Source organism: Primulina tabacum, chromosome 7, assembly GCF_025594145.1.
Source record: "Primulina tabacum isolate GXHZ01 chromosome 7, ASM2559414v2, whole genome shotgun sequence".
NCBI lineage: Eukaryota > Viridiplantae > Streptophyta > Magnoliopsida > Lamiales > Gesneriaceae > Primulina > Primulina tabacum.
The window spans coordinates 41492154-41517990 of NC_134556.1; the positions used below are offsets into that span (position 1 = coordinate 41492154).

The 25837-nt window shown below is 32.9% G+C and overlaps 2 protein-coding genes and 1 pseudogene across 4 annotated transcripts; 1 reads left to right on the top strand and 2 right to left on the bottom strand.

The window, feature by feature from the left end:
* Positions 1–1365: 1365 nt before the first annotated feature.
* LOC142552229 (uncharacterized) lies at positions 1366–5456 on the bottom strand. The gene is made up of 4 exons (XM_075661928.1): positions 5091–5456; positions 3172–3321; positions 2848–2919; positions 1366–2051 (listed from the first exon to the last, which is right to left on the bottom strand). Exons 1-4 carry the CDS (start codon positions 5292–5294, stop codon positions 1383–1385), a joined length of 1095 nt encoding a protein of 364 aa, XP_075518043.1. The 5' UTR covers positions 5295–5456; the 3' UTR covers positions 1366–1382.
* A 2818-nt stretch (positions 5457–8274) lies between these two features.
* LOC142550810 (dirigent protein 5-like) lies at positions 8275–10435 on the bottom strand (annotated as a pseudogene).
* Positions 10436–19412: 8977 nt separating this feature from the next.
* On the top strand, positions 19413–24485 carry LOC142552230 (hydroxyproline O-galactosyltransferase HPGT1-like). Of its 3 annotated transcripts, XM_075661931.1 has the most exons (12): positions 19418–19670; positions 19751–19814; positions 20662–20711; positions 20785–20978; positions 21244–21307; positions 21385–21457; positions 22338–22461; positions 22883–22970; positions 23071–23121; positions 23321–23392; positions 23476–23588; positions 24024–24485. In XM_075661931.1, exons 1-12 carry the CDS (start codon positions 19552–19554, stop codon positions 24044–24046), a joined length of 1035 nt encoding a protein of 344 aa, XP_075518046.1. In that variant the 5' UTR covers positions 19418–19551; the 3' UTR covers positions 24047–24485. The 3 variants fall into 3 exon arrangements, with proteins under 3 accessions (XP_075518047.1, XP_075518046.1, XP_075518048.1); XM_075661932.1 differs by lacking the exon at positions 23321–23392 and having other exon boundaries at positions 19413–19670; XM_075661933.1 differs by lacking the exons at positions 23476–23588; positions 24024–24485 and having other exon boundaries at positions 19420–19670; positions 23071–23169.
* The last annotated feature ends 1352 nt before the right edge of the window (positions 24486–25837 follow it).

Sequence of the window (25837 nt, forward strand, 5' to 3'; positions counted from 1 at the left end):
ATGAGTTGTGACCATGCAGACCATGTCCTTACATATTATGTCGATCTTTTCCACCAACAGTACATAATTCGGCACATCATAAATGAGAGCTCGCACTGAAGATCAGGAATTCAACCACCTTATTTTTCCTAATTATATCGTTAATATACTGCAAAAGAACTCACGTCGTTCCAACTCTAGTCACAGGAACAGCGCCCACTGTTACTTATAAAAGCAGGTGAATCAGTGGGTGACTACCAATTTGGACAGAAAACAAGGCTATTACAATGTCAAATACTAAATTCCAGCATGCTATAACAACGTAAAATTTGGAAAAACAGTTATGGACATAATTTCACAAGAGAATCTATTTTTAGAATATTACAGACCATGCCTTCCATTTCGTGTCAATTGAAATATAAAGCATGCAAAGTAGTCCACACGTTTGTGTATATGCCACCATAACCAAAAAAAAAAAAAAAAATCAAATTCAGTCATGATTGGGAAAATAGAAACATAAAGAACAGTGATATACTAAATCAACTTCAGGTAGTACGGAAACTGATTGAAGGAGACGTTGCATCTCTTCCGTCAAAGATGAGACTTAACATCTCCTGGTCCATTAGATGGAGCCTAACACCGGCAGACGTCGAAGCCCCACCGGCCCATTTGCTGACGTGGCAAAAATAAAGGATGAAATATTATTTATAATATGTTTTTATTGAACAGTGACATTAGATAATGAAAAATAATTTAATATATAGTTTACATTGCTACTTTTTAAATTTTAATTTTTTTTATTATTCTCGTATAAATTAGGTAAATATACACATCTTTGTCGAAATAATTCAAATATAAAAAAATGTAATTTTTGGTCATCATATGATATTTGAATAAAATATTAATATCCGTAGGATAATAATTAAATGCGTTGGGACGAGGACTAGTATTGATATACTAAATCCCTGACCTTTGAATATTCTAATCCGATTTTTCAGAACTATAGTTTTGATGGATCTAGACTGTTAAATTCATTTCATAACAATTTATGGTATAAGCTCCTACATTTCTCCAAAAATAATCTTGTTTCTTGAAATAATATATTAGAAGCAAGCACTATGCTGACGAATGTCAGATTACAGTCTATCCGAATAATCTCCTGGCTCGCCCCTTCACGGAAGCCAAAATATAAATGGTGGATTATCTCGACTGAGTCAATCCAACTTCGGGTATCTTGATCATCATCATTTGCAAACGAGCTGATAAAATTTACAGTAAGCCATAGCCCAAGAATCGCCTCCATAACGGATTGATGATCTGTTCTACATCTTTTCTCAAGGACCCCAGGCGAAAGACTATGTAGAGTATGGATTAGTATATGAAACACAAAAAAAACAGTTCTTTCATTTCATTAAATCCAGGAATACAAAGCCATTCCACAGACTGTGCAAGAGCATGGAGGGTAAGAGATTTCTTGACCTCGTATAAGTTACACCCATCACAACCCCCAGAAATATTAGTGGCAACATTCTTTGAACGTTAAAATGTGCCAGAGCAAAGGCAACTGAACTGACTAAAATGGAGCACCAGACCGGCATGTATTTAGTCAAAGAAGGTAGAAGAAAGCCTCGAAATATGATTTCTTCCCACAGAGGAGCACATACGACAAGTACTAGTGCATAAAGAGCCATTGCAATTGGATCACGTGCCATTATAGACCGCTCGACACTAGATAGAGTGAGGGGAGTGGAAGGCAGAACTGGTAATAAATCAAGGTTGAACTGAGAGAGACAGTTCACTAATGGAAACATGGAGCACCCAAGCAAGACATCAAATAGCCATTTTCCTTTAATAGTAAATCTAAACCAATCTGATGATAGGGGACGGAATCGAGACAAAGAGCGGTAAAGTATTAAAATTCCAGCTATGCCTTCGGTTATGTCTGTTAGAAGGCTGAACAAAGCTTGCCCTCTGAAGGTCAGTGATTCTTTGCTGAAGCCGGTAATATGTGCAGTAAATGGGATAATCCATGAACCTATGAACCAGAATGACATAATCCAAAGGAGTGTAACCTGCATCACCAGAAAGTTTCACTACATTGTTCTAATTCTAAACGAAACACTATCCAAAATACATATTATATTATGAATCCTCAACCACTACAACTAAATTGGCGTAAATTTATGATTTTATAATCAACTGCTAAAGAAACCTTGTCCATCGAGGAGACAGAAGTTATGATACGAGAATCCAATAGCATCTCTGTCAAACCAACTATAAGTTATTTACTAAGAGAAAGATTGTGAAGAAGAAAGCTTCAATAAATAATTGATCACTCCAACTTTTGATAGAAGTAAAATTTTATAGAGCAAAGTTCTTGGCAGGGGCTAACAAATTTTGTAAGCCAGTGCCGTAAAATTATTAGGTTCTGTCAACAAACATTTATGTTTTGAATCATGGTGACAACCTTCATGAAAGTCCAAAGTATCAAAAGTTAGCTGTCACAATGCATATTTTTGCAATCAATGGAAAAGAATAAAGATACAGATGTCACAATTGATAAAGTTTCTGCTCAAATGGAACAAATTACAAATTTACCGCATAAGATCATATTAATTGTATGTCATCCTTTCAGTTAGCCAACTAGTTCTTGTAAATAACAACTAAAGACACAACGAAGCCGATTATAAGTTCATAACCCAAACGCAAGTATCACAATACATAAAGCTGATTTTTTTTGCGTTGGAAGACTTAATATTTATTGTAGCTGGGCACAGGCAAAGCAAACACAACTGCTATTTCTCCAAGATGAGATCATCATAAGCTTCAGGAGAAATTATTACATATTAGTGGAAAAGAGACCCTTACTTGAAGGATGGTCTCTGCAGTCCATGGTACAGTCCACCGTTTCCCTATCAATTTTAAGATTGCATCTACTGCCTGTAAAAAAACAACGAATCCATGGTGACACCCTTGTGATTTTCATTTTCCTCTATATACTCATATAGGTAATCTGTTCGCTCCAGAACAATGAGAAATGGTAATTCACAATTGCCACGTCATGAGTACAGTAGGAATTTGGTCATTTTATACTATTATTGTCCAAGTTCTTATGGCCCATGGTAAATCAGCAGCAACAAGAACCAGGTAGCAAACTTCAAGAAACACCAGGTAAAGGAAAGGCTTTCCTACCTCTCTAAAATTTGTTCCCCAATTTCTTTTTTCAATATTTGGTTTGCTAATTTCTGACTTCTCTGACTCCTGTAAGATTTTCTCACCAGAATCAGAGTTTGGGGAGCCAGATAAAAATTCTTCATGCCGAAAGCACCGGATTTTCCACTTCTGTGTACAAAATAACCAATTAGAACACTGTATGAAAAGGCCAATGATATTTGTACATACACTTCATACTTGAGCATTGCATTGTAGCATAGCAGCATACAAACGATACTCATGCGAAACGAAAAATATAAAAAATTATGATCAGCAGGTGAGGCAAATAGAGAAAGCTTGAAAGTTCAGAATAATTAATAAGCTCCCATAAAGATGTTGACCCTTTTAGATAATCCGGAAGATTAATAGTTTTTCCCTTCCTCAAAACTTATCCCATTTTTTTCTCAAGTTTAGTAGGGAAACCAATGTTCAAATATGTAGTAATCTTATGATCCTAAGGGACAGATGTCTTCGCCTCTTGCGTTTTTGTCGTCGTTTAAGTTTTATTTAGAAAACTCAAACTAAGAACTAGCCATATCTTTATAATTAGTTTTTCCTCACCACAAGTCCTATTCAGTGTTCCATGTCTTATAAGACTCTATACGATCATGTATTCACTACCTTGTGCCAGCTTTAGAATCAATAGAATAATTCACAATTGATATCCAGAATGTGTACATTACATAAAAACAGCCTCTTCTCTTCTCCTTCGGTTTTCTTCTCTCTCTCTCTATCTTAGTCCCTCAACTAATCGCAGATTTTGGGGAGGTTCAATCAATTTTACACTTGTTTCCTTCACAACCAATTAAGAGAGCCATAATGAAACCTAAACAAGCCCAATCAATGTCCGATAGACAGTTTAACATCAATTACTGCAATAGCAAAGGAATAGAAATTTCTGTTGCCCTCAAAAACCTTTTTGAATTGTAAACCTTTCCAACAAGAAAACAGATTTAAAACTTGGAAGAGAATAAATGATTCCATATGGATAACAAACTGGAAATACAATGAATAAATATTACACATTAATTTCTTCCCATATTTCCCAATGAATAAATATTACACATTAATTTCTTCCCATATTTCCCAAAGTTCGGGGCTTAAAACAACCAATTAACACAATACATTCTAATTTATTGGCTATGCTGGAGAGCATGGATGAGTGTATGCTGATAAGGAGTTACAGATATAATATCCTGATTTCGAAGCATATTGAAGATTGTCAACGCCCATAATAATGGGAAAGACGTGCTCGCAATCTTGTAGATATACGAGGAAAGTAAATATGCCGAGAAAAACCATTGCAAAATGAATAAAATTATCTGTGTGAGCTAATATCTTTGAAGGATATATCATCCGCACATAAACCCAACAGGAAATATTTCCTGTTAGCTGATACGTCTGCAAGCTGATGCACAGCATACTTCACTTGAATAACAGTAAAGAAAATCTTAGTGTTCAATACACCCAATATCTGCTTGATTTAAATGAACAAAAGTAATATTTAACTAATATGCGATTTGTGATTTAAAAAATCGACAATTATGTTTGATCAATCACCGGGTTTCAAGAGCTAATATCTACCCAAATTATACATAAAAAAATATAGCGACCTAAACCCAGTTCATAAATACATTTTTATTCGAAATCAAAGACCACCAACACATTCATACTCTAGCAATTTTGAAAACTTAAAAAATTTCACGGCAAATATAAAGCCACCAATTAATAATAACCAAAAAAAACATAAATAAATTAGTATTTGGCTAAAAAAATCTCAGCTCATATCCGAACTTAAAATTTCAATTTCACACATCTGAAATCCATCATACGCAGATAAATCCTTGGGCAAACACAGTAAGTAAAGGTTGCATCTTCACAATTATCAAATAATTCACCTTGGTTGGGAACCTGCGATGAGTTTCAGACACAGGAAAGCTGAACGAATGAGGAAAAATCGATTTGGGGGCGAATTTCAAAGCTCTAAATCTATGGCTCGAAGTTGAAAGTATGGGCCTTTGCAGCAAAGATTGGTAGCTCAGCATCAGATTACACTCGGGCTGATCCCTAAATTTCGGGGCTGATGGGTTGATGGAAATCATAGATTTTGTGCATTTTACACCTGAGAGAACCCTCGTTTTGATTCAATTTTGTTTCAAGCTCTGTGTCGGCATCTTCCACTTGACTTGTTCATTCGCGAGTCGAATACATAGAATCCGTCGGATTCTTCTTTCGGATTAATGGTTAGAAGAGAGAGAACCACATTTTTTTTACGAATCATATATTTATTTATTTCTAATTTTAAATTGGGACTATTTCTCATCTCCAAGTTTCCTCAGCCGCTAGGACATAAAATAAAAATAAAAAATTTAACCTCCTTATATATTAATTTTGACAAAAAATAACTAATAATCCTATCTTTATCAATATGTATAAATCAGAAAAGAAATTAATTAGATATAATTGTATTATGTTCGACTCAAATTTGTTATTGAATCTAATAAAAGTGGAATTTAAAACTATAAAACTGGAACATTTGGAATTTGATTTTGAGATTCTGCTAGATTTGAACATTTACATTTACTCACGAATTTTCCTAAATGATTAAAAAGAATCTTTTTCAGTATCCAACACCAAAAAAAAAAAAAAAAAACCGATGACATTGCATGATTCAGACTTGAATTTACAACTGAAATGAAGACCAAAATAGTTTAAATCGAGGTGAACTATTCATTCAAACCACTAGCTAATACCGGTGCTTCAAAGAAAACTATACATAAGAACTATCTTATATCCAATTCTGACGAGTCGCGAAAGATTTTTCGGGATCTGATGGACCAGCCATGTCTCTGCTACTAGTGGCTCATGAGCAATACAAAGGCCAGAAGCCCCTCTTGCGTCCTTCAGACACCCCTGAAACCGGCACTGTTTAGTATTATAATTAAGCTTTTGTTGTGAGCGTGTTGTCCTGGAAGAACAGGTAACTGAGCTTATTGGTGCTGTTAAACTTGAGGAGAGATCACACCCATAGGCTGATTGAAAAAGTAAGTGTTTTCCATGTTCTGTGGACAAAAATAACTTCTGCTTCATCTGTCCTCAAAGCTCCATCAGCAGGAACCACATCTGATCCATTTTGTTTGTGCAGGGGAGTTTTGATGAACAGTTGTAACATCAGATACAGAAAGCCCGCTGGAAAGGCTCAACCACAGATCAATCTTAGGCCACACATGCATCCATCGATTTATAATTAGAGTTGGATGATTTGGAAAGCTCTGGTGATTTTTCCCCGCCATGATAAAGAGTGAAGTCGAGTTCTAGATCCATAGAGGACTCTTGCTACTTCAGTTTCTTAATTTGGCTGATGACATTGTGATACATAAAGTTGCGGTACTCTCTTTACTGTCCGGAGAGCTTGACAAATGGTTCAAGTTTATGATCCATGGGTCCATCTATTGAGCTCCATTTCCGTTTGAATCACTTTGGGAGAAATGAAAATGAACTTGCAAATCCAGGTGCATCAAATCTCAAGGTTGTCTGCACAATACATAAATTCAGTTCCAGCCCCTCCAATCTGGATGGAATTGCACAGGTTTGTGAAAGCATTTGCAGCCTGCGGGTTAGCAGCAAAACCCAGATTATGAATCTAGGATCCATGATCAAATAGCTACCGTGCAACACTCTTATCTGAACCGCAACTCAATTTCTAAATAACAGTCTCCTGGCTTCCGGGTTTTATAAATTATCAACAAAAGTAATGTTAAATGTCTCAGGAGAAGTTCACAACACCATATAGTTATTTAAGGCGCAAAACACACTAAAACGTTAGAGTGTCTTGGGGCATTAAGTGTAAGGCGAAGCACAATCTTTATTGACTTATATGATGTTTTTTAATATGCAAGTATGCAACAATTATTATTTTATTATTTAACAAATTAAATAATTAAATAAAAATTCAAAACACATAATTAATATTTTAATTTAAACACACAATAACAAAATATTACCTAAATATATTATAATTATGTTTTTTATATTTAAATATTTAAATTTAAGAGTAAAAGCTGCGTAAACTAATAATTATTCATAATAGAAACAACTTTTTAGGAAATATAAATATTTCACAAAATATATATTACTTAAAAATTAATGAGATTGATAACAATAAAAAAAATATCCAAACACGTCACAATAACTTTCAATAAATTGTTTTAAAAATAAATATTTTACAAAATAAATATTTCATCAAGCATCATCATTTATGAATAAATTCATAAATTTGAAAATAGCTTGTCGAAAATTTAAAGTATATTTAATACAACAAATAAGAAATATTTTTAAAAAATTAATATTTTACAAAATAAATATTATATGAAGAAATTTAATGATATCACTATACAATAAAAAAATTCAAACGATATAAAATGTATAGCTAATATTTCTCAATTCTATAAAAAAGGTATTTTTTTAAAAAAAATCGAACCCAAAAACCCCCAACCATATGAGTAAATTTTTCGGGTTTGATTTCGGGTCCAATTAGATTTGACCGTGAACCCAAAAATCCCAACCATAACCTAATTTTTTTTTTGGGACAAAATTGGGAATTTCAGAGATAATTTTTAAAAGATTTATTATTGTTACTTAAAATCATTATTAAAGCTTTTAGACATATTTTTTTAAAAAAAATATTTGATTAAAAAAGACACATGAATGATACAATAATGTGATTGTATGTATATACACAAAAATATTAATTAAATATATCAAAATGCTATAATATACGTATACAACATTAAGTATTTGATTTTTGTGAATGAGAGGAGGAAAGTTTGTGTACATTGTATTAATCTAACTCCACTGAAGTCTGAAGATTCATTTGGACTAGATCGATAAGCATGAACTAGTTAGATTAAAAACGTATATATTCAAAATTTTAAAACCTATTTTATATTTAGTTAATTAATTATGTGCTTCAATCATATTCTCTATTGAATTTGTGGGTTAAAACTTAAAATTATTGATTTATCAAATTTTATATCATAACAAGAAAACACATGAAATCATATATGTATACTTGCGCTGTTTTTACCAACATTCATAGAGACTAATACCAACACGAAGCCTAAAATACACTTCTCCTTCAAAACGCATCGGTATTCAGTGTTGCCAACCCTCTCGTCAGGAAGAAATCACCGGTTCCACCAATGACCGAAATGTCCCTTCTTGTTCATCAGCGGATCGGAACGGGCAAAATTTATGGTACCCTTGTGTTCAGTCGAGTTGAAAACGAAAGAAAACCCTAGCCATGCTGTGAATATATATTTCTTATCGTTTAAGTAGAATCCCTGAGCCCGACCAACCGGAGACGAATGGAGATTATTATCTAATGTGATAGGATCATAAAAAACAACCACGTTTCCAAAGTGATCCTGCTAAAATGGTGGTGTTACCCCAAGCCAGTAAATTGCACGAGCTGTTTCAGCAGCAAGAAGTTCACAACACCATATATCAAAATACTATGGGAAACTACATTTTGTATCATGTAAATTGCATGAATGCTTTTTTATTTGGATGTGTTATCTGTTAATTTATGATTTTAATATACTATTTTTGTTTTAGTCCCTTTTTTTTTAGTCCTTTTTTACCGGAGTTAGTGCTAACGTGACGTCAGAAAATGATATTGTGTCACCGAAAATTGATGCATGACGAATGCAATTAATGAGTTATCCCATATCACGTTAGCAATATATCCGGTGAATAATAACTCAAATTCTTTATATTAAAAAAAATTTATGCAAGTGAACTAAAATTGAGATTGACCCATAAGATGATCGAAATTAACAAAAATCCTATTTATAAGACAGAAAATAAATAACTCTCATTCAATGTCACAGGAATTAGGATTTGATCTCACGACCAGTCAACCACCACTGTATAAGAATGCGATATATTGATTAGCTCATCGTGGTGTGTCACTGACACATTACATTTTACCCGAAATATATACATTTGAAATGTGCTGATATTATATTGCCTCAAGTCCACTTGCTACAACTTTAGCTGTTCGACCAAATAAAGCTAAGTAAAGTAATGGTGTGTGAAAGATGTTCAAAATTTAATGGAAAGTTAATTATGCAGTTGATGACACATTTTGATTGGTTAGTTATGCCTACGATCATGTCAAATCTTCACCAACCATTTTTCGATGGACGAAGTAATATATCCACGTACTAATTTTTCCCAACAAAATTGAATTATTATGCAAAAAAATCAATTACATGCCAAAACGATTCAAGTGTTATAGCCTCAAATAAATAAAGAGGGTGAATGACTTGTAGTTTATCTGACACCTAGATCTCAAGTTTGAGACAATGTCTTGAGTTTCATGCTCAATTATAATAATTCTCTCTCCCAACTCACGAAAAAAAAGAAACTTTTCTCGTATAAATAATATATGTTAGAGTATGTTTTCAAGCTAGCGTGCTAAAATAAATACGAGATTTCAGTCTGGTATGCAGCTTTATAAAAAATGCGACTGCTAAATAACAATCTTTCAAAAAAATGAACCTTTTGTGTCATCTGCTTTGAAAGCTAGCTATATATGTCCTCGATAGCCTACAAAAGTTTTCAAGCTTACATATAATATGAACTAATCAGTGTTTTAACTCTGTTTCTATTATTTATTGTGAAGAACATATAAACATGGGATTCATGACACTTATTTTGTAGTGAGGTAAAATAATCCCAAAAGCGCCATAAAACGTATTTTATGGTAATATCAAATAATCACATAAGATCCCTGACAAAGGAATTGAGTTTACTGTTATAATTTCTTAATCAGAGATATAATGAGATGAAAGAGTACTCATCATGCAGTCACTTGTAGAACAAGCAAAAAATGCGAAGTTCCTATATTGAAATGGTTTGAGTTACTTATTTTCTAGTACCAATTAGTTCTGTCGTGTTCATTTCATGCACATATATACAGAAAGATCTTGAGTTTCGTCATCCACAAGGTCTGCCCCCGTTATACTTAACGTCCCTTTGTACTGACTAGAATTGAAGACCAAAGTGTAAGCAAACCAAGCGTTGTAAGTACTCTTCATGTCATAAAAATAGAACCATTAAGCTCGTGAAACCGGTGTAGAACTAAGCTTGGATCCTTAGTCATGGGGTCATCGAAAATGACCAGCATCCCCAACTTCTGTTCTCCAAGTTCAGTCGAGTTGATTGCCTTGGCAGACATTGCGTTTGCAAAATTGGTGCCACTGAATAAGATGTCGATGTCGATGTCGATGTCGATGTCGTGGTAGTATAGCACGAATCTCTTACAGGGATCGTTTCGTCTGATGGAAGTCCTGAAATAAGTTCTAAGACTTTAAATATTGGATACGAGAAAAAATAATATGATGTAACTTGTGCTTTTGTTCATGGTTGTGAATGGGATCGATTTTGGCTTAAGAATTGGTGTTTAGTACAGTTTGTATATATGAAGGCTTGGATAAATTTTATTCTTCCTGGCTAGAATATCATGAGGTAGGTGAGAAATTGTTGCTGTCACAACTTACTTGTAAATTTTGATGGTGGGTTTGTCATCATGGGGAAAGAGCGTAAGTTTGGTATAATAATTATGTTATTTATTCCTTTTCAAAATCTAAAAATTTATAAGTCACAAAATTGAATTTTAAAACATTTTATAACATTTATTAAACCATTGGGAATATGTTGTTATACTTCGAGATTTATAAAATATGAAGGTCACTAATATCTAATTGGTATCCATATCCATAATATATACTGCAAAATTGATACACTTTAGTTGGTAAAAAATATATCATGGAGCCTTCTAAATATTTCGCCTCAAAAAGAAAAAAAAATCAAACTACACGAAAGATCTAAAGTCTCTTTGCATCCATATATAGCTGAATGGTTAAAGTGCCACAACAAAACATTGGCGAATTCGTAGGTTCAATTCCTACTCCATGCAAACCAATGGATCCTCCAATAAGTCTATTAGATATATCACACTTGGAGTACATGACCTTTTTTTGTTGTGCGTAACTTAAAGGTCATACATGTATAAGGGCATAGTTACAAAAATCTCATCTCTTAGGCATCATGCGCGCGCACATGCACACTATATATATATATATAAACCCAAGATTCCTTCTGAAGTAATTGACTCCACACATAATAAGGGGAAATTTAGGATTTTGATCATGTAAATTAACATGTTCTTTATTTTAATCATATAACTTGTTGAAGTTTTGATCTCATTCAGTAACTTATATTTTTTTGAGTTTTGGTTCTTTTTTTTATCGAAATGACTAAATCTAATAAATGTTGTTTATTTGATATCTATGATCTCCTACGTGACTCATGTGACGATAATAAAATATATATTACATATACTAAAATACACATATGAAAAAAAATTTCCATCACATTTAGAAATATTATTTGTCGTTTTATTTATTTTTTCCTTTATTTTTTTTATCAGATGAATTTTAATATGTGTAACATAAGCTTTACTTGTATCATGTGAGCCACATAAGATAGAATAAATGTCAAATAAGTAATATTCGTTGAATTTAATGATTTAAGAAAAAAAAAGACCAAATCCAAAAAACAATTCAGAGCTACTTGATGAAAACCAAGCACTATGCTTATATGACCAAAATTCTAATTTTCCCTATAATCAGGCATCCAATCCAAGATCATCTCAAATTTTTTCTTCACTTTTCATTGAGCTATTACAACAAGAAAACCTACATATACAAAGACCAAAAAATCTGAAATTAGAGGTGACCTAAGAGAAGATAAGAAGAGGAAACACATGTGAAAGACGTTGAATATTTTCTTTTAATGTTATATATATTCATCTATATAGACACATTCGAGTTAATCAATCCACTTTGAACAAAAGCAAGTCGTTGCAAATCATATCCCCCTTTCGATATATTACACAAAAATCGAAAAATTATTCTTTCTTTTATTTTTTTACTTCTTGGAATCTATTTTCCTTGAAGTACTGATCTGTTCAGCCAAAAATTGTTGATATGATATCGTCGAATGGATATTACTGATGTGGTCGACGAAAAATTAAAAAAACATCCAATTGCTTATTGGACTTAGACCGAATGTACAATTTTCCGTTCTAGTACTGTTTGGTTTTATAAATTTGTGCTTTGAACAAATTAGTATTGACTTCATGATTTCTGTTGATCTGGCGTTGCAACAGTGCCGCTGTATGAATGAATGGTAAAAATACGACAACTAAGAAGGGACCCCGCCTGCATCTGCCAGGAAAAAAAAAAACCAAACAGGAGACTAGAAAGACTCATTCTAAGATTCTCATGATCTGAGATGGATTTCACTTCACAGGGTAAAGGAAATTCTAATAAAGCTGCGACAAGAAATATTAGAATTAGCTGGACTCAAGTGGGTGCGGAGTCAGATCCAAAAAATGAGGAGGATAAAAAATCGTAAAAAATGAAAATAGAAAATTTTATTAAATTTCAAGTTTGACCCCAAAAATGCGAAAACCTTTGAGTCCACCCCGTTTGATCCACCCTCAGGGTTTTGTAGTGCATCTACGTACCTTTCTTTCTTTCTTTCTTTTTTCATTTTTGGGGATGAAAAACTGTGCAATTTGAATGAAGTAGATCTAAGATGTGGATCCTGGTCAGAAACGCAGTTGAAACTTGAAACTAGACATCAAAAATGGGGAGAGATATCGGTAATTGCACCGACCAGAAGACATGCCTGGGAACTTGTTGCTACCAATGAGCTGCAGGGCCCAAGATACCCACTTCACAATTTGTACTTTGAGTTCTTGATATTCACAAAAACCCTAGACTCGGTGGATGGAATCCTCGTTATTTTCTGCACAAAAAAAAAATCAAGGGTTTTTATTTTATATGACTAAGCATAGCATAATAAAATTATGCATTTTTTAATATCAATAATTTCGGTTCCAACCCTACTTATTTCCGCAAAGGCTACGGGCCAATATAATATTTATTGACCAGAACAAAAAAAAATATTTAGAAATTTGAAATTATATGTTCTTCACTTCACGTTTGCACCATACTCTGTGTCTCGCTTTCTCACCCGAATTCTTCGATCCAGTTCTACTAAACCCTAGTAAATCATATTATATGGGGGATTTGGAATGACCATCTTTATATGTAGAATCAATAATATACGATGATAACCAAGATGAAACCTTTAAAGTAAAACCCAAAATCAAAGTAGCAAACTAAAAATACGATAAAATGCAATATAGCAGACTGAAAATATACTAAAAATACATTTTAATTAATGTGAACTAGGCAGTAGAATAAAATGGAATTAAAGGGAGCTCCCTTCAGTCCAAGAACAGGAAGCTTAAGATCCAGCTTGACTCCCGCTTCATTCACACAGTTACCGAGCAAAGACCATGGACTACTCAGCATTTGAATGAATGAGTCGGCAGCAAATTGAACCCTACGGCATCCCACGTATGGACTGAAGAAAGCTCTCTTTGGAATTAATTATATCATCTGTAGAAGAAAACGTACATATTGAATGCTTTTGTACGAAAGCATTAATAAACATCTACACCATTAGCCCAAAACAAAAAGGAAGGGCAGAAGTTGTTTTATGGATCTAGATCGAATATCAAACTAGCTAGACCCAGGAATTCGATCGAGAAAACTACTTAAATGCAATATGAAGAAGGGTTGTTGGGGAAACTTTGAAAGATACTATCTCCCAATTAAATTGTAAGAAGCTCACAAAATTTAGGGTGAAACGCTGGCTTTTTATAGCTAAAGAAGCTTGGGGGAAGGTATGTTATTAATTGTAGTTTATTTATCAATGGAAACAAGAAATGTACGTGAAAGATAAGAGATTCATATTCTTCACTATTGTTTTTTTTTTTTTTTTAATATATTCTTCACTGTTGTTAGTTTTTACTCCAAATTAATTGTCCACATGTACTTTTTTCTAAAATTAATTAATTAGAATACAAACGCCTTTAACATTTTGCTCAACTAATCTTATTCCGCTCGATTATAAGGTTAAGCTTGGAATGATGGATTTGATTTGGAGAGGTGAATTTGATTAGTGACAGATTTCATGAGGTGTATCTGAAAATACTTCACACTTATTTTTGGAATTCCATAATTTGATATGAAAAGCATGTATTTGAAATTCATTTGAATTATATTTTGTTAACCTAAACAAGTTATTGAATTTGAAATCCATAATCTCAAATCCATGCTTAACTAATTTGGATCTGATATATATGATTTCAAAAACCAGGATATTTATTTATAATAATAACAATTTAGAGGCAAAACCGTATTTATGTATATGTAGACGATGAAATTATACATTTAATACTGCTCTAAAAATAAAAAATTTAGTAGATACTGCCCTAAAATGTTGAGCCAACAGTGATGTACTTGTAACTATATATTAAAATTAGGAATATATATGTTTGTCTTCGCTCAATAAATTAAATTTTCGTATAATAGTATTAAAATTTTCTGAAAAAAGCTTACACATTCCCTTAACAAAATGCTAAATTTATGAGAGGCAACTAGCCCCAATAATATATTATATACTATACATACATGTTCGATCGGAGGAAAACTTTGGTACACACCCACGTCCAGTGGCGGAGTCAGGAATATATATAGCTCTGCCCGAGATAGAATTTTAAACTCTATAATTTTTTAATATTTTAAATTGATCTACCCGAGCTAATATCCAAATTTATACAAAATTTACATACAATTTTTTTAAAAAAAAATTGGGCCGCCCTCTTACCATGTGGCTCCACCACTGCCCACATCGAAGCCAAATAAAATGCGTCCCATGCCGAAATATCACAAGTGCCCCCTCGTCCCGGACAATCGATCGGAGAGTAATTCTATGCATTATTTCCCTTACATCGTTCATACGTGCACATCACGTGCGCAAGCTGAGCAAAAAATGTTTATAAAAATTCTATTATTTTACAAAATGAATTAAACATCCAGTTTAGTAAGTACAGAGCATATTATTAATTAATTAAACCAAATTGCTAAAGTACAATTGGATCTATATTTAAATTGGTTTCAAACAATGATTTCTGCTGATAGTTTCCATAACTGGAAAAAGCACCTCTTGGCTCTTTAGACATCACATTTCGAGTGTCCATTTCTGTATATAATATTTAAGAGTTTCAGAGTATATGATTTTTAAGAGCTGGAAGACCAACCAACATTTTAAAGCAGACACAAGTTTATAATATGTTGTGGACGATCACATCGGTTCTTTCTCGTCGTGATAAAGTGAACGGCCTGACAAGCCTAAAAGGCCAAAAGTCACCAATTAATTAATATTGTTGCGATCTGCGTTAATTCTGCACCAATATTTTTCTAGACGAATGCACTAATATTTTTCACTTCTATTTGATGCTGAAATGGTTCAAAATTCAAAAACCACGCAAAAAATTAATAAATTAATATCCTTATGTTTGTAAAAATATTATAGATACAGTTTAATACTTTTTTTTTCTCCATATTTTGAGACGATGTAACTCGTAACCGCTATCAATCTTATACGACAAGCTTGTATGAGATTGTCTCAAGAGTAAATGAACATTTATCAATATATATAAGATCTACACTTCTTTCTTTCTTTCGGTGGACTTCATATATAAGGATAAAAGTTTATCTTTAGATACCTCCTTAAAGTATTGTCGTAAAGATATATGAAATTTTCCGTATTTAATCCAAAATTGTATTGTCGTAAAGATATATGAAATTTTCCGTATTTAACCCGAAAATTTCGGACATTAGGAGGTGTTGCCGCGTAGTGGACGAATGGTTAGTCTAGAAATAACCTGCTTTCCCCGTTTTGCTTTATCAACTCTTTCTTTTTCTTTTTCTTTTTCATATTTAATTCGTCATGATGATGATGGCCATATACAAAAATGTTATACAAATTTAATTTATTGGAAAAATTAGAAGACATATTCTGACAATTAAATTTGTATATCACTTTACTTACAATCATGAAGGCGTTTCATAACATTTATTTTAATATTATCAGAAAACATGTTTAAGTATGATTTTGTCTACTGAACTACATATCTTACGTGATATAGTGTATTTGATTGATGTGTGTTGCCTTGTCCTCTCTCAAGAATGACCATTTTTGTTTTTAATAAAAGTGTAAGTCTTGTGCGGTTGGATTTCAAAAAGAATAAACATAAGGAAAAATTGTGTAGTGTATGCTAGTATGTTTACGATTAAATATATACATACATATATATAGACATATTTCAACATTAATCTTATATCTTTCGATTTTTTATAACTTTAATTTTTTGGTCATGAGTGGCGAGTGCTGATGTACTCTTGCATATGTCAACTACGCCAAAAAAAAATTTCGATGTGGCCGAAATTTTGTTTGAAGTGTATGTATAATCATAAAAATATATATATATCATATTATATTAATATTAAGGGTGAAATAGACTCATATAAAGTGTGTTCTAATAATTTTATAATTTAAACAATAAATAATAAATTTAACAAATTTTAAAATAAATAAATCTTAAAAGCAAAAAATTGACTAATTTATTCCCAAAATATATGTATAAAAATGGAACAAACTAACTTATGCAGAAAAAAATACCTCATTTTTTTTATAAAAATAAAAAAGATTATAGAGTACATTATTCATATCAAAATCGTCCGAAGTTTTCGAATCAATTAATGGGGTGAGGATTGAGGCACTAGGATTGCAAAATAATAATAATAATAATAATAATAATAATAATAATAATAGTAATATACACTATATTATTAATATTATTAAGTATGAGACCCTTAGAATAACTAGCTTAGATTTTTTTCGAAAATTAAAAAATAATAATAACACATACAACACATGGGCATATTTTACTTATATATATACACACACCAACAGAACGCTGATCAGAGGCGGTGAAGGTATATGGACAAGAGTGGCTCTTGCCCATATCTTTTAAAAGTAGATCTCTTGTGAGACGGTCTCACGAATATTTATCTGTGAGACGGGTCAACCCTACCGATATTCACAATAAAAGTAATAGTATTAGCATAAAAAGTAATACTTTTTAATGGATGACCCAAGTAAGAGACTTGCCTCACAAAATACGATCTGTGAGACCGTCTCACACAAGTTTTTATCATCTTTAATATATATCTTAATTTAGTAGCTAACCAATTGATTACACATTCCAACCTCTACTACCCTTCACATTTGAATAACTTTATCGAAAATTTAATGTCAATTGATAATTAAGGGATTGTTGAGAATACCGCAGTCTGAGAAATTAATGGTATAGATGAGCATTAATATTCTAAACAATTAATTAATTAATGTTACTATTAATGTAAAAGTGTAGGGCTCAGTTTAGCTATCATCATATTAATTAAGTACAATCGTGAAAGATAAACCTCATCTCTTTAGTTCTAAAGTAGTAGCAGTCGCATATAAAAAAGACCAGCTAAATTCTTTATGTCGGATTTAAATTACTTATTTTTTTTCTTTTTAATCGACATGATAATAGACAGAATGTTTGTTTTATATATTTTTCGGTAATATTACATTCTGAAGAAAGATTAATAAGCATATACAATACATAATGTATGTATTATCTTAAAATTTTTAATTGAAAATGTATTTTCGCTCCACTCTTATTATTTTGATTCAAGTTTACCTTTCGAAAAAAAAATATTATTATCTTGTTTTTAAATGCATGTACATAATATAATTAAATTTTATAAATATCCGCTCATTATATAAAATGCAAATATTTCCTCCCATAAAAATCTACCAGCATCATTATCTTGTGTTTTAAAATGCAAGTTAATTATCTTTTTGTTATATTTTAAAAAATGATTAGTTAAATTTGTGACTGAACTTTATTCGATGTCCCAAATAAAAAGAACAGGAAGGGACATCACTTAACTTTTGACTATATTCAATAATAATCAATTATAAATGCACAAAAACACATCGCAGACGGTCAGACGGGTCAATTTTATGAGACATATATTCTATTTAGGTCACCTATGAAAAATATTATTTTTTATGTCACAAGTATTACTTTTTTATTGTAAATACGAGAAAAGTTGATTCGTCTCACGAATAAAGATACGTGTGACATACTAAATTAAATGTTGTAACATTGATAATGCTCTACAAATAAATAAACATTTCATGAAAGGTATAATAATCATCAAAATTTAGCAAATATTTAATGAGTGTCTAACTTGAACTCACATTTAGAAACCAATATATGTCTTTTCATTGTCCTTGATTTATATTCTCCAACCTTTATTTGTCAAAATAATAAATCCCAATGAAAACCTTCAACAATGAATTAATAAAACAGTTATTCCAAATAAAATCGCACTTGAACACGTATAATTTTATATGAAAGTGGATTGCCAACAACAGATTAATAATATGGATTATTCTATTTAAAATGTTTGTGCTTTTGTGATTTGATCCGAAAACATGTTTTCAACGAAATTCTTTTTTGGTAGCAAGAAGAAAATAAGAAGATATATCTCATTGCATTTATGTGTAGTTATTGAATGTCAAACTACATACGTTCAGATAATTTTCTTGTTAGGACTAAATTAATCAGTTTGGAGTTGAAGCTAATACCATATATCATAAGTTTATAACCAAAAATCAGAACAACCTTGCTGAACATACCGGTTTTCAAGACCGGGGCTATCAACCACTCAGCCATCTCTCCGAAAGACAATTTCTATTCTACTAATAGAACATGGATATAGGGGGATTTCACTAAGTTGATCAGTAGAAAATGTCGAATCAAATCATTTGCTCAATAATTGAGTTACATATCTACCATCAGCTCTAGTTTTTGATAAAGTGGTAAGAGTTCGATCCTATAAAATATACTAATTTTTTTTTCTCCGAAACTTAATTGGTTCACAAATACGATTAACTTAGTTTGACAGTTGAATGATTGATTTAGTTGATCAGATTCAATAATATTACATGTATAAAATACAGACAAACCTGTGTTTTACAATGTTATGTATACGTCCAAAAATTATTTTGGGTTTTAACCCAACAACACCCGTTCAGTTTTGGATCGACCTCGAATAAAGAAATTACCAAGGAGATGTTCAAACGAAAAAAATCAACTAATCAGTTATATCGTCTGAATCGGAGTGAAAACTCATTTATTTACGCCATTTTGTGTGTGTGTGTGTTGTCACAAACTCAATTCGCGTAACAAATAAAATATTCACCAGCTTGGTGCTGCTGATATTAGGAAACGACGCCGTCGAGGCTAGAATGGTTGGCCGTGGATCGAACCAACGGTTATCCTCGTCAGTGTCATCCTTCGGGAGTCAAATTTCCTTCTTAATGCTCTCGATGCTTGCGGCTATGGCAGCATTGTATGTGGCCGGACGGTCAGTGCTTTGTTCGAACCCACTCATTTTGCATTTTTATTTATTATTTTTTAATGCTTATGGTTGATCTGATGTTATAGGTTGTGGCAGGATGCGGAGAGCAGAGTTTATTTGATTAACGAGCTCGATAGAAGAACTGGCCTGGTAAATTACGTGATTTTGCTGTAATTATCTTTTATTTTAGAATGTCTTATTTTACTGGGCCTTTTTCCATGCTCTAGCCCGCAACACCGGCTAGATCTTACAATTTAATTAATTAGAACGACTTTGAGCATTTTGTGGCCAAGTTTAATTTTTTCAGCACTGTAAAGTGAGGGGACTATCGAACTCGTCTATTATAAGAATTAAGAATGGCTTTTTTTTCCTACTACATTGTTTTCTCTGCACTTGTAGACTGCTTTAGTAATACCACTCACTGGATGCTGATACAGAGAAAAAAGAAGATAAACAGCGTAATCAAATACCAGACTTACTTAAATGGAGACGCATTTCTGTATGCCAGTGTTTGCTTTGTTATCATCTGATGCCGAGGTGTCAAAGAATGATTGGACGTGAATTTCTCATTTAGAAGCTATTTTTGTGTCGAGCTTATTCAAACTCTTTGTGATTCAGTGTGAAGCTATGGATGACTTCATATCCAGAATATTATCATAGGTCTAGTTGAATGGCTTATGTTGACGTTCTCATTGGTTGTGGTTATTTGGCCATTATTCTTGTTTCCTTTTTTCATATGCAACCTTTTGGATTGTTAACGGTTTGCAAGAAATCTGATGACTCGACTAGTTTGTTACTTGTATCCCGTTTCTGCTCCAATATATGATTTCGATACCGTGTGAGTTGATCAACAGTAAATCATATACTAGGTGATCTTGGCCAATTTGAGAACTGTCCCGTTTCTTTCTATTGTTCGACATATATCTTTATATCCGTTTCTTGTTCAGGTGACTTTTCCAGCTGAATTCGATGACATCCTTTTGTGTTTCTATGTCAGGGAAAATCTTCTGTTTCTGTGGATGATACATTAAAAATAATTTCTTGCAGGTAATTTCTTTTATCTGTCTACTGCATGTTTATGTGGATGCATTTGCATCAGTAAATTAGATTTGTTTGTCAGGGAAAAACAGAAGACATTAACTGCTCTCCATGTGGAGCTGGAGAAAGCTAGGCAGGAAGGATTTGTGCCTAAGCATCTCTCAGAAAACACTGGAACTAATGCAAAGAAAAAGCTTCTGGCTGTGATAGGGATTGTTACAACTTTTGGACGCAAAAACAACAGAGATGCAATTCGTAAGGCCTGGATGCCTATCGGTAAGTCATATCACCTTCCTGGTATAAATCACTAAATAAATAAGTCCATGTCACCTTGTTTTCCAGTGATATGCTTCTTATTTCTCTCAAAAGTTCTGTTTAGGGGAGTGTTCAGGTGGGGTGGGGATGAAGGGGTTGTGGTCTCCCTGTCAAATGGACATGATTATCACACTCTAATAACATTTTTACCGAAGTCCTGTTATAGTATACATTATTTGTAAAGTTGCTTCATGAGACTTGGTAATTTAAAATTCTTTCGATGCAGGTGCTGCTCTTAAGATATTGGAGGAAGAAAAAGGCATTGTCATAAGATTTGTCTTAGGAAGGAGGTCTATATGATGCTGATTAAAATCGTAGAAGGGTTCCTTAGAGTGCTGAAATTAAATGGTTTTACTCATTAATGCAGTTCAAATCACGGAGATAGTTCAGAAAGGGAGATCGACGATGAAAATAGACAGACTGACGACTTCATAATTCTTGTATGTTTGAGTTTCCCATATCTGATTTTAATTGGTCATAAAACACTTCTACTACATGAGAACGAACTTGGTGCTGTATTTCACAAACTATTTCTGGAATTGTTTTGTGGGGATGATCGGATTGTCATTGAAATGGTTTTCAATTTCTACCACATTTTTATTCTTTCTCTCAAGGGTTGGGCCCCCAGTCCTGCATTTGTGTTGTGTGAATGGCTGTTGATGAAATACATCTGTCACATTCAAGTGAAGCATTTCCTTTCCATGTCTTTAGGAAGTTTCTTCTCTCAATTTCCATTCCTCACCTATTTCTTGGATCAATCTTGTTTTTCTTTTCAAGTTTCATCTTTTTTTCCTTTACTTTTTTTCATTTCTATTTCTCAAACATTTATAGCTTATCTCAATATAACTGGTCTGCCATATCCTTTCCCCCCCACTTTTTAGATGACTCTTAACTCATAGTGCGTGCATATGGCGGGTGTGCACCCTTTTCCTGTGTACGTTTAACTATATACGAAAGGCATTTGGTTAGAGAAGCTTTTTCAAAAAAAGAAAATATGATGTTTGATCGAGCTCTTTTAATTTGAATAGCGCATTTGGAAACTGAAATCAAGAAGCCAAAAATTGTAGCTTTTATTGCTTTAGCTTGAACTTGTTTTTAAAATTAAAACAGTGCTTTCTAACTTTTATATACCAATATAGAAACCACTTAAGCTTTTGTTTAATACTAAAATATCACATGAAAAAGTCTTGTTTAATGAAGTAATCTTTTACTCTAAATGCTGATGTATCTGAATGAACCACTGTATATATTTTGTATTGGATCACAAATATAGATTTTGTTTAGATGCTTGATTGTTTATATTTGAATCTTTCTTGTCAGGACAATTATGTGGAATCTCTTGACTCGAAAGCAAATAAGACGAAGTTGTTCCTCATTCATGCCGTGGAGCAGTGGGATGCTGAGTTCTATGCTAAGATCAATGATGATGTTTATCTCGATATTGGTATTGTTCATTGACCTTTAAACTACTAAGCTTTTTGCTTGATGTTTTGGAAACATCCGGCAAATTAATGAACTCATCTTATATTTTCCAGGTTGAAACCTTGTTTTTAATCATTGTAGATTTGGAAAAAAAATTGCTATGTCACTCATCACGGAAAACTCCTTTGATGAATCTATAAAACGATTGAGTTAGAATTATTCATTTACCTGAATCTTTCGATATAATGATAGATTTGTTAGCTTGCAATTCATGCACCTGTTGATTCCTGAAGTTGCAAGTCACGTCACGGGAGCAATAGAAACATCTCTTGTTTTAGCCACTCCCTTTTACTTGCTCCATAATGAAAAAATTGTATAATGTTTCCACATTGGTGTTTTGAATCAGTGCTTCTATTGGCACCTTATAATTTCATTTCGTACAGATGCACTTGGAGCTGTGCTTGCAACTCATTTGGATAAACCTCGTGTCTACATTGGATGTATGAAGTCAGGAGAAGTTTTTTCTCTGCCGTGAGTTCATTTGATCCCCTGATTGTATTATTCTTTAAATAAGGAATCTGGATAATATCTTGAAAGTTTTGTTGACTATATTGTTGTCCTGGATGCACAGGAAGCACAAATGGTATGAACTTGACTGGTGGAAATTTGGGGATGGCAAATCGTGAGTAATGGGATTTTCCAGCTTCACTTTTGTCTTGCGACCACTCTAGTAAACTTTCAATACGAAAAACATTCAATACTAACAATTGCTTCATTCTATCTCCCTAGAACTCATGTTTTAATTTCCATTTGCTTGTTTGTGGAGTTGAAATGGACTTCCTGATTGATAGCTTTTGAAATTAATTCTTTCCTGAAAGCAGATACTTTCAGCATGCATCTGGTGAAGTAGTTGCTATTTCGCAAGCATTGGCTCGGTTTATTTCAATCAACCAGTAAAGTTCCTTTAGTGTCATTACTCAATCCTTGTACATCATTTCATATTAATGGTTGCGTTTGGTGGTTGTGTGTTCTGCAGATTGATCCTTCATAGTTACGCCCACGATGATATAACTATCGGATCATGGTTCATTGGGCTTGATGTGAATCATGTTGACGAAGGGAAGTTCTGCTGCTCATCCCAGTCATCAGGTTTCACTATGGCCTCACTCAATTCTATTTTCGTTACACTATTTTTGTGGGTCTATTGATGTCGATTCAATTTTTCATTACTTTTAAAAACAACTTTATTACGATATTCTATCGTAATAAACTATATTTTCAAATTTTAAAACCCCGCAAACTATTAAAAATTGGAGAACTCACCAGAAAATACCCCTTCTGAAACAAAACCAAACAGTCAAGACATTCCCCAATTCAGTTATTGATAACATTTTCCAAATCGCGAAAAGCAATACTAAAATGCCTCCTTGTCTTTATGCCACCATTGTGGTCTTCTGGTAATGTTATTCTCCTATAATGGGGCTGAGTGTTTTCTATTGCATGCGGAATAAAAAATGATACTCAATACTTGTATGTATTATATTAAAAATGTAGTGATTGATTCCGTTATTTACTGTTCTGCAGGTGCCATTTGTGCATCAGGATAATTAGATTGTAAATTTGATAAAAATCTCAAGCGGACCTGTATTACACTGTATAATACCGTATGATTTTGACCTGACTGAAAACGTTGTCAAGATGATTCGAGAGACCGAAACTTTTCGTTGATGACTGCTCAGATATTTCATTGTTCAACCGCAAGACATGGAACTTAAAACATCTAATTATTTTTTCGATATCTCTCTCTTTAAAGGAGGAGAAGATTGTTGTATTGATTTTTCAGAATACTTGGCGACTGTATATGTATTTTAAAGTGAGAGTGAAACTTAAAGGTGTATAATATTTTAACTTTTGAGTATAAAGCTTCTTGTTAGTGTTAGTTTGTCTCTCTCTTTTTTACAATGTTCGGTGACTCATTGTCTATACTTCGTAGTGTACGGTTGAATGTTTATTTGTACTGCTAATTATGTCAAGTGGATTTTTGTCATGTGATGTGTATTTGAGTATGAGTGTGACCATACATCTATGAGCATAGAGCATACGAGGAAAGATCTTCTAAAGTGCACAACATGGATAATGTGAACCGTAGAGTCGTTGGATCACCAGATCCAAGACAACTTCTCATTCGATTTGAGAGTAAAAATGATTTAGTTTTTCTATGATTGATAAACAAAATATACATGATTAGGTATGACTTTGAATTAGTATTTATTTATGGGTTTGTAATCCTGGATCATTTAACACACATATGGCGACTTCTTGAATTTAATGATGCCAAATATTTGTTAATATTAGAAAAATAATACATGTGACGTGAATATAAACAATTCTTTCAATTTTTCTTGCGAAAATGCTTATATATTGTACTCGTTTGCTTAAAACCACAATTTTTTTCTTAAAAAATATTCAACTCTAGTGATATATATTATGGTAGAAATTATTCAAAATTATGTCCACAATAATTTTATACTTTCTTGCACGTTGGCCCTCTGACCATCTAGTGAATTCCTCCTATTCTCACATTTTCGACGCCTACCAAATGAGATAATTTGTATGCCCCCACACTTCGTCCCTATTTGCTTGTCAGCAAAACTATCAACCAACCTGATCTTCGAAAACGTTGGGTATAGACTAATCAAAAACAAATAAAGAGAAAAACCAAATTTGTCAATATGGGGTAGTTTGATCCAAATGACACTTGCAAGACACCATCACATGGCTTGTGTTCGTTACATGATAGAGCTCCCCTCATTTCCAACCTAAAAAAATAAAGAATGCCCAATAAAGCAAAACAAATGGATCGACGCGACAAGTGTACAAAGAAGATGTTACAAAGAACTTAGTTATGGAGCACAAAACGCAAAGTTCCAACCACAACTTCCTCTTAGGTTTCTATGCTAACTACCAAGTGAATAATTGCAAATAAAAAGGAGCCTTTTTTTGTGAGAGTTGCCAATTTGCCACGACTCAAATGCTTGGCTGGATTCCCCATTTTTTACAAAACAAGTAATATTTTTTTTTTAAAAAAAAAGGCATAGAGTTCGTAGACAAACTTAGAAATTAGCAGGCGACGAAGTGTTGCTCAATTGATGGCCTTACAAGCCAAGAAGATACGAACGAAGCACATGGGCCACCTTCTAATTAGTTAAAAGGTGGCTTTCTTGTGGTAGCAATTAGGAACACCTCTTTCCTTCTCTGGCTTGCTTAATTGTGCACACATCTCTCTCTCATTTTCATGCAATTTAATCTTCTTTCGTATTGAGAATATCCTCCGTTAATTATCCCACATCGATTGGATAAATAACATGAAAGTTGTATATATGGCTTGGACAATCCTC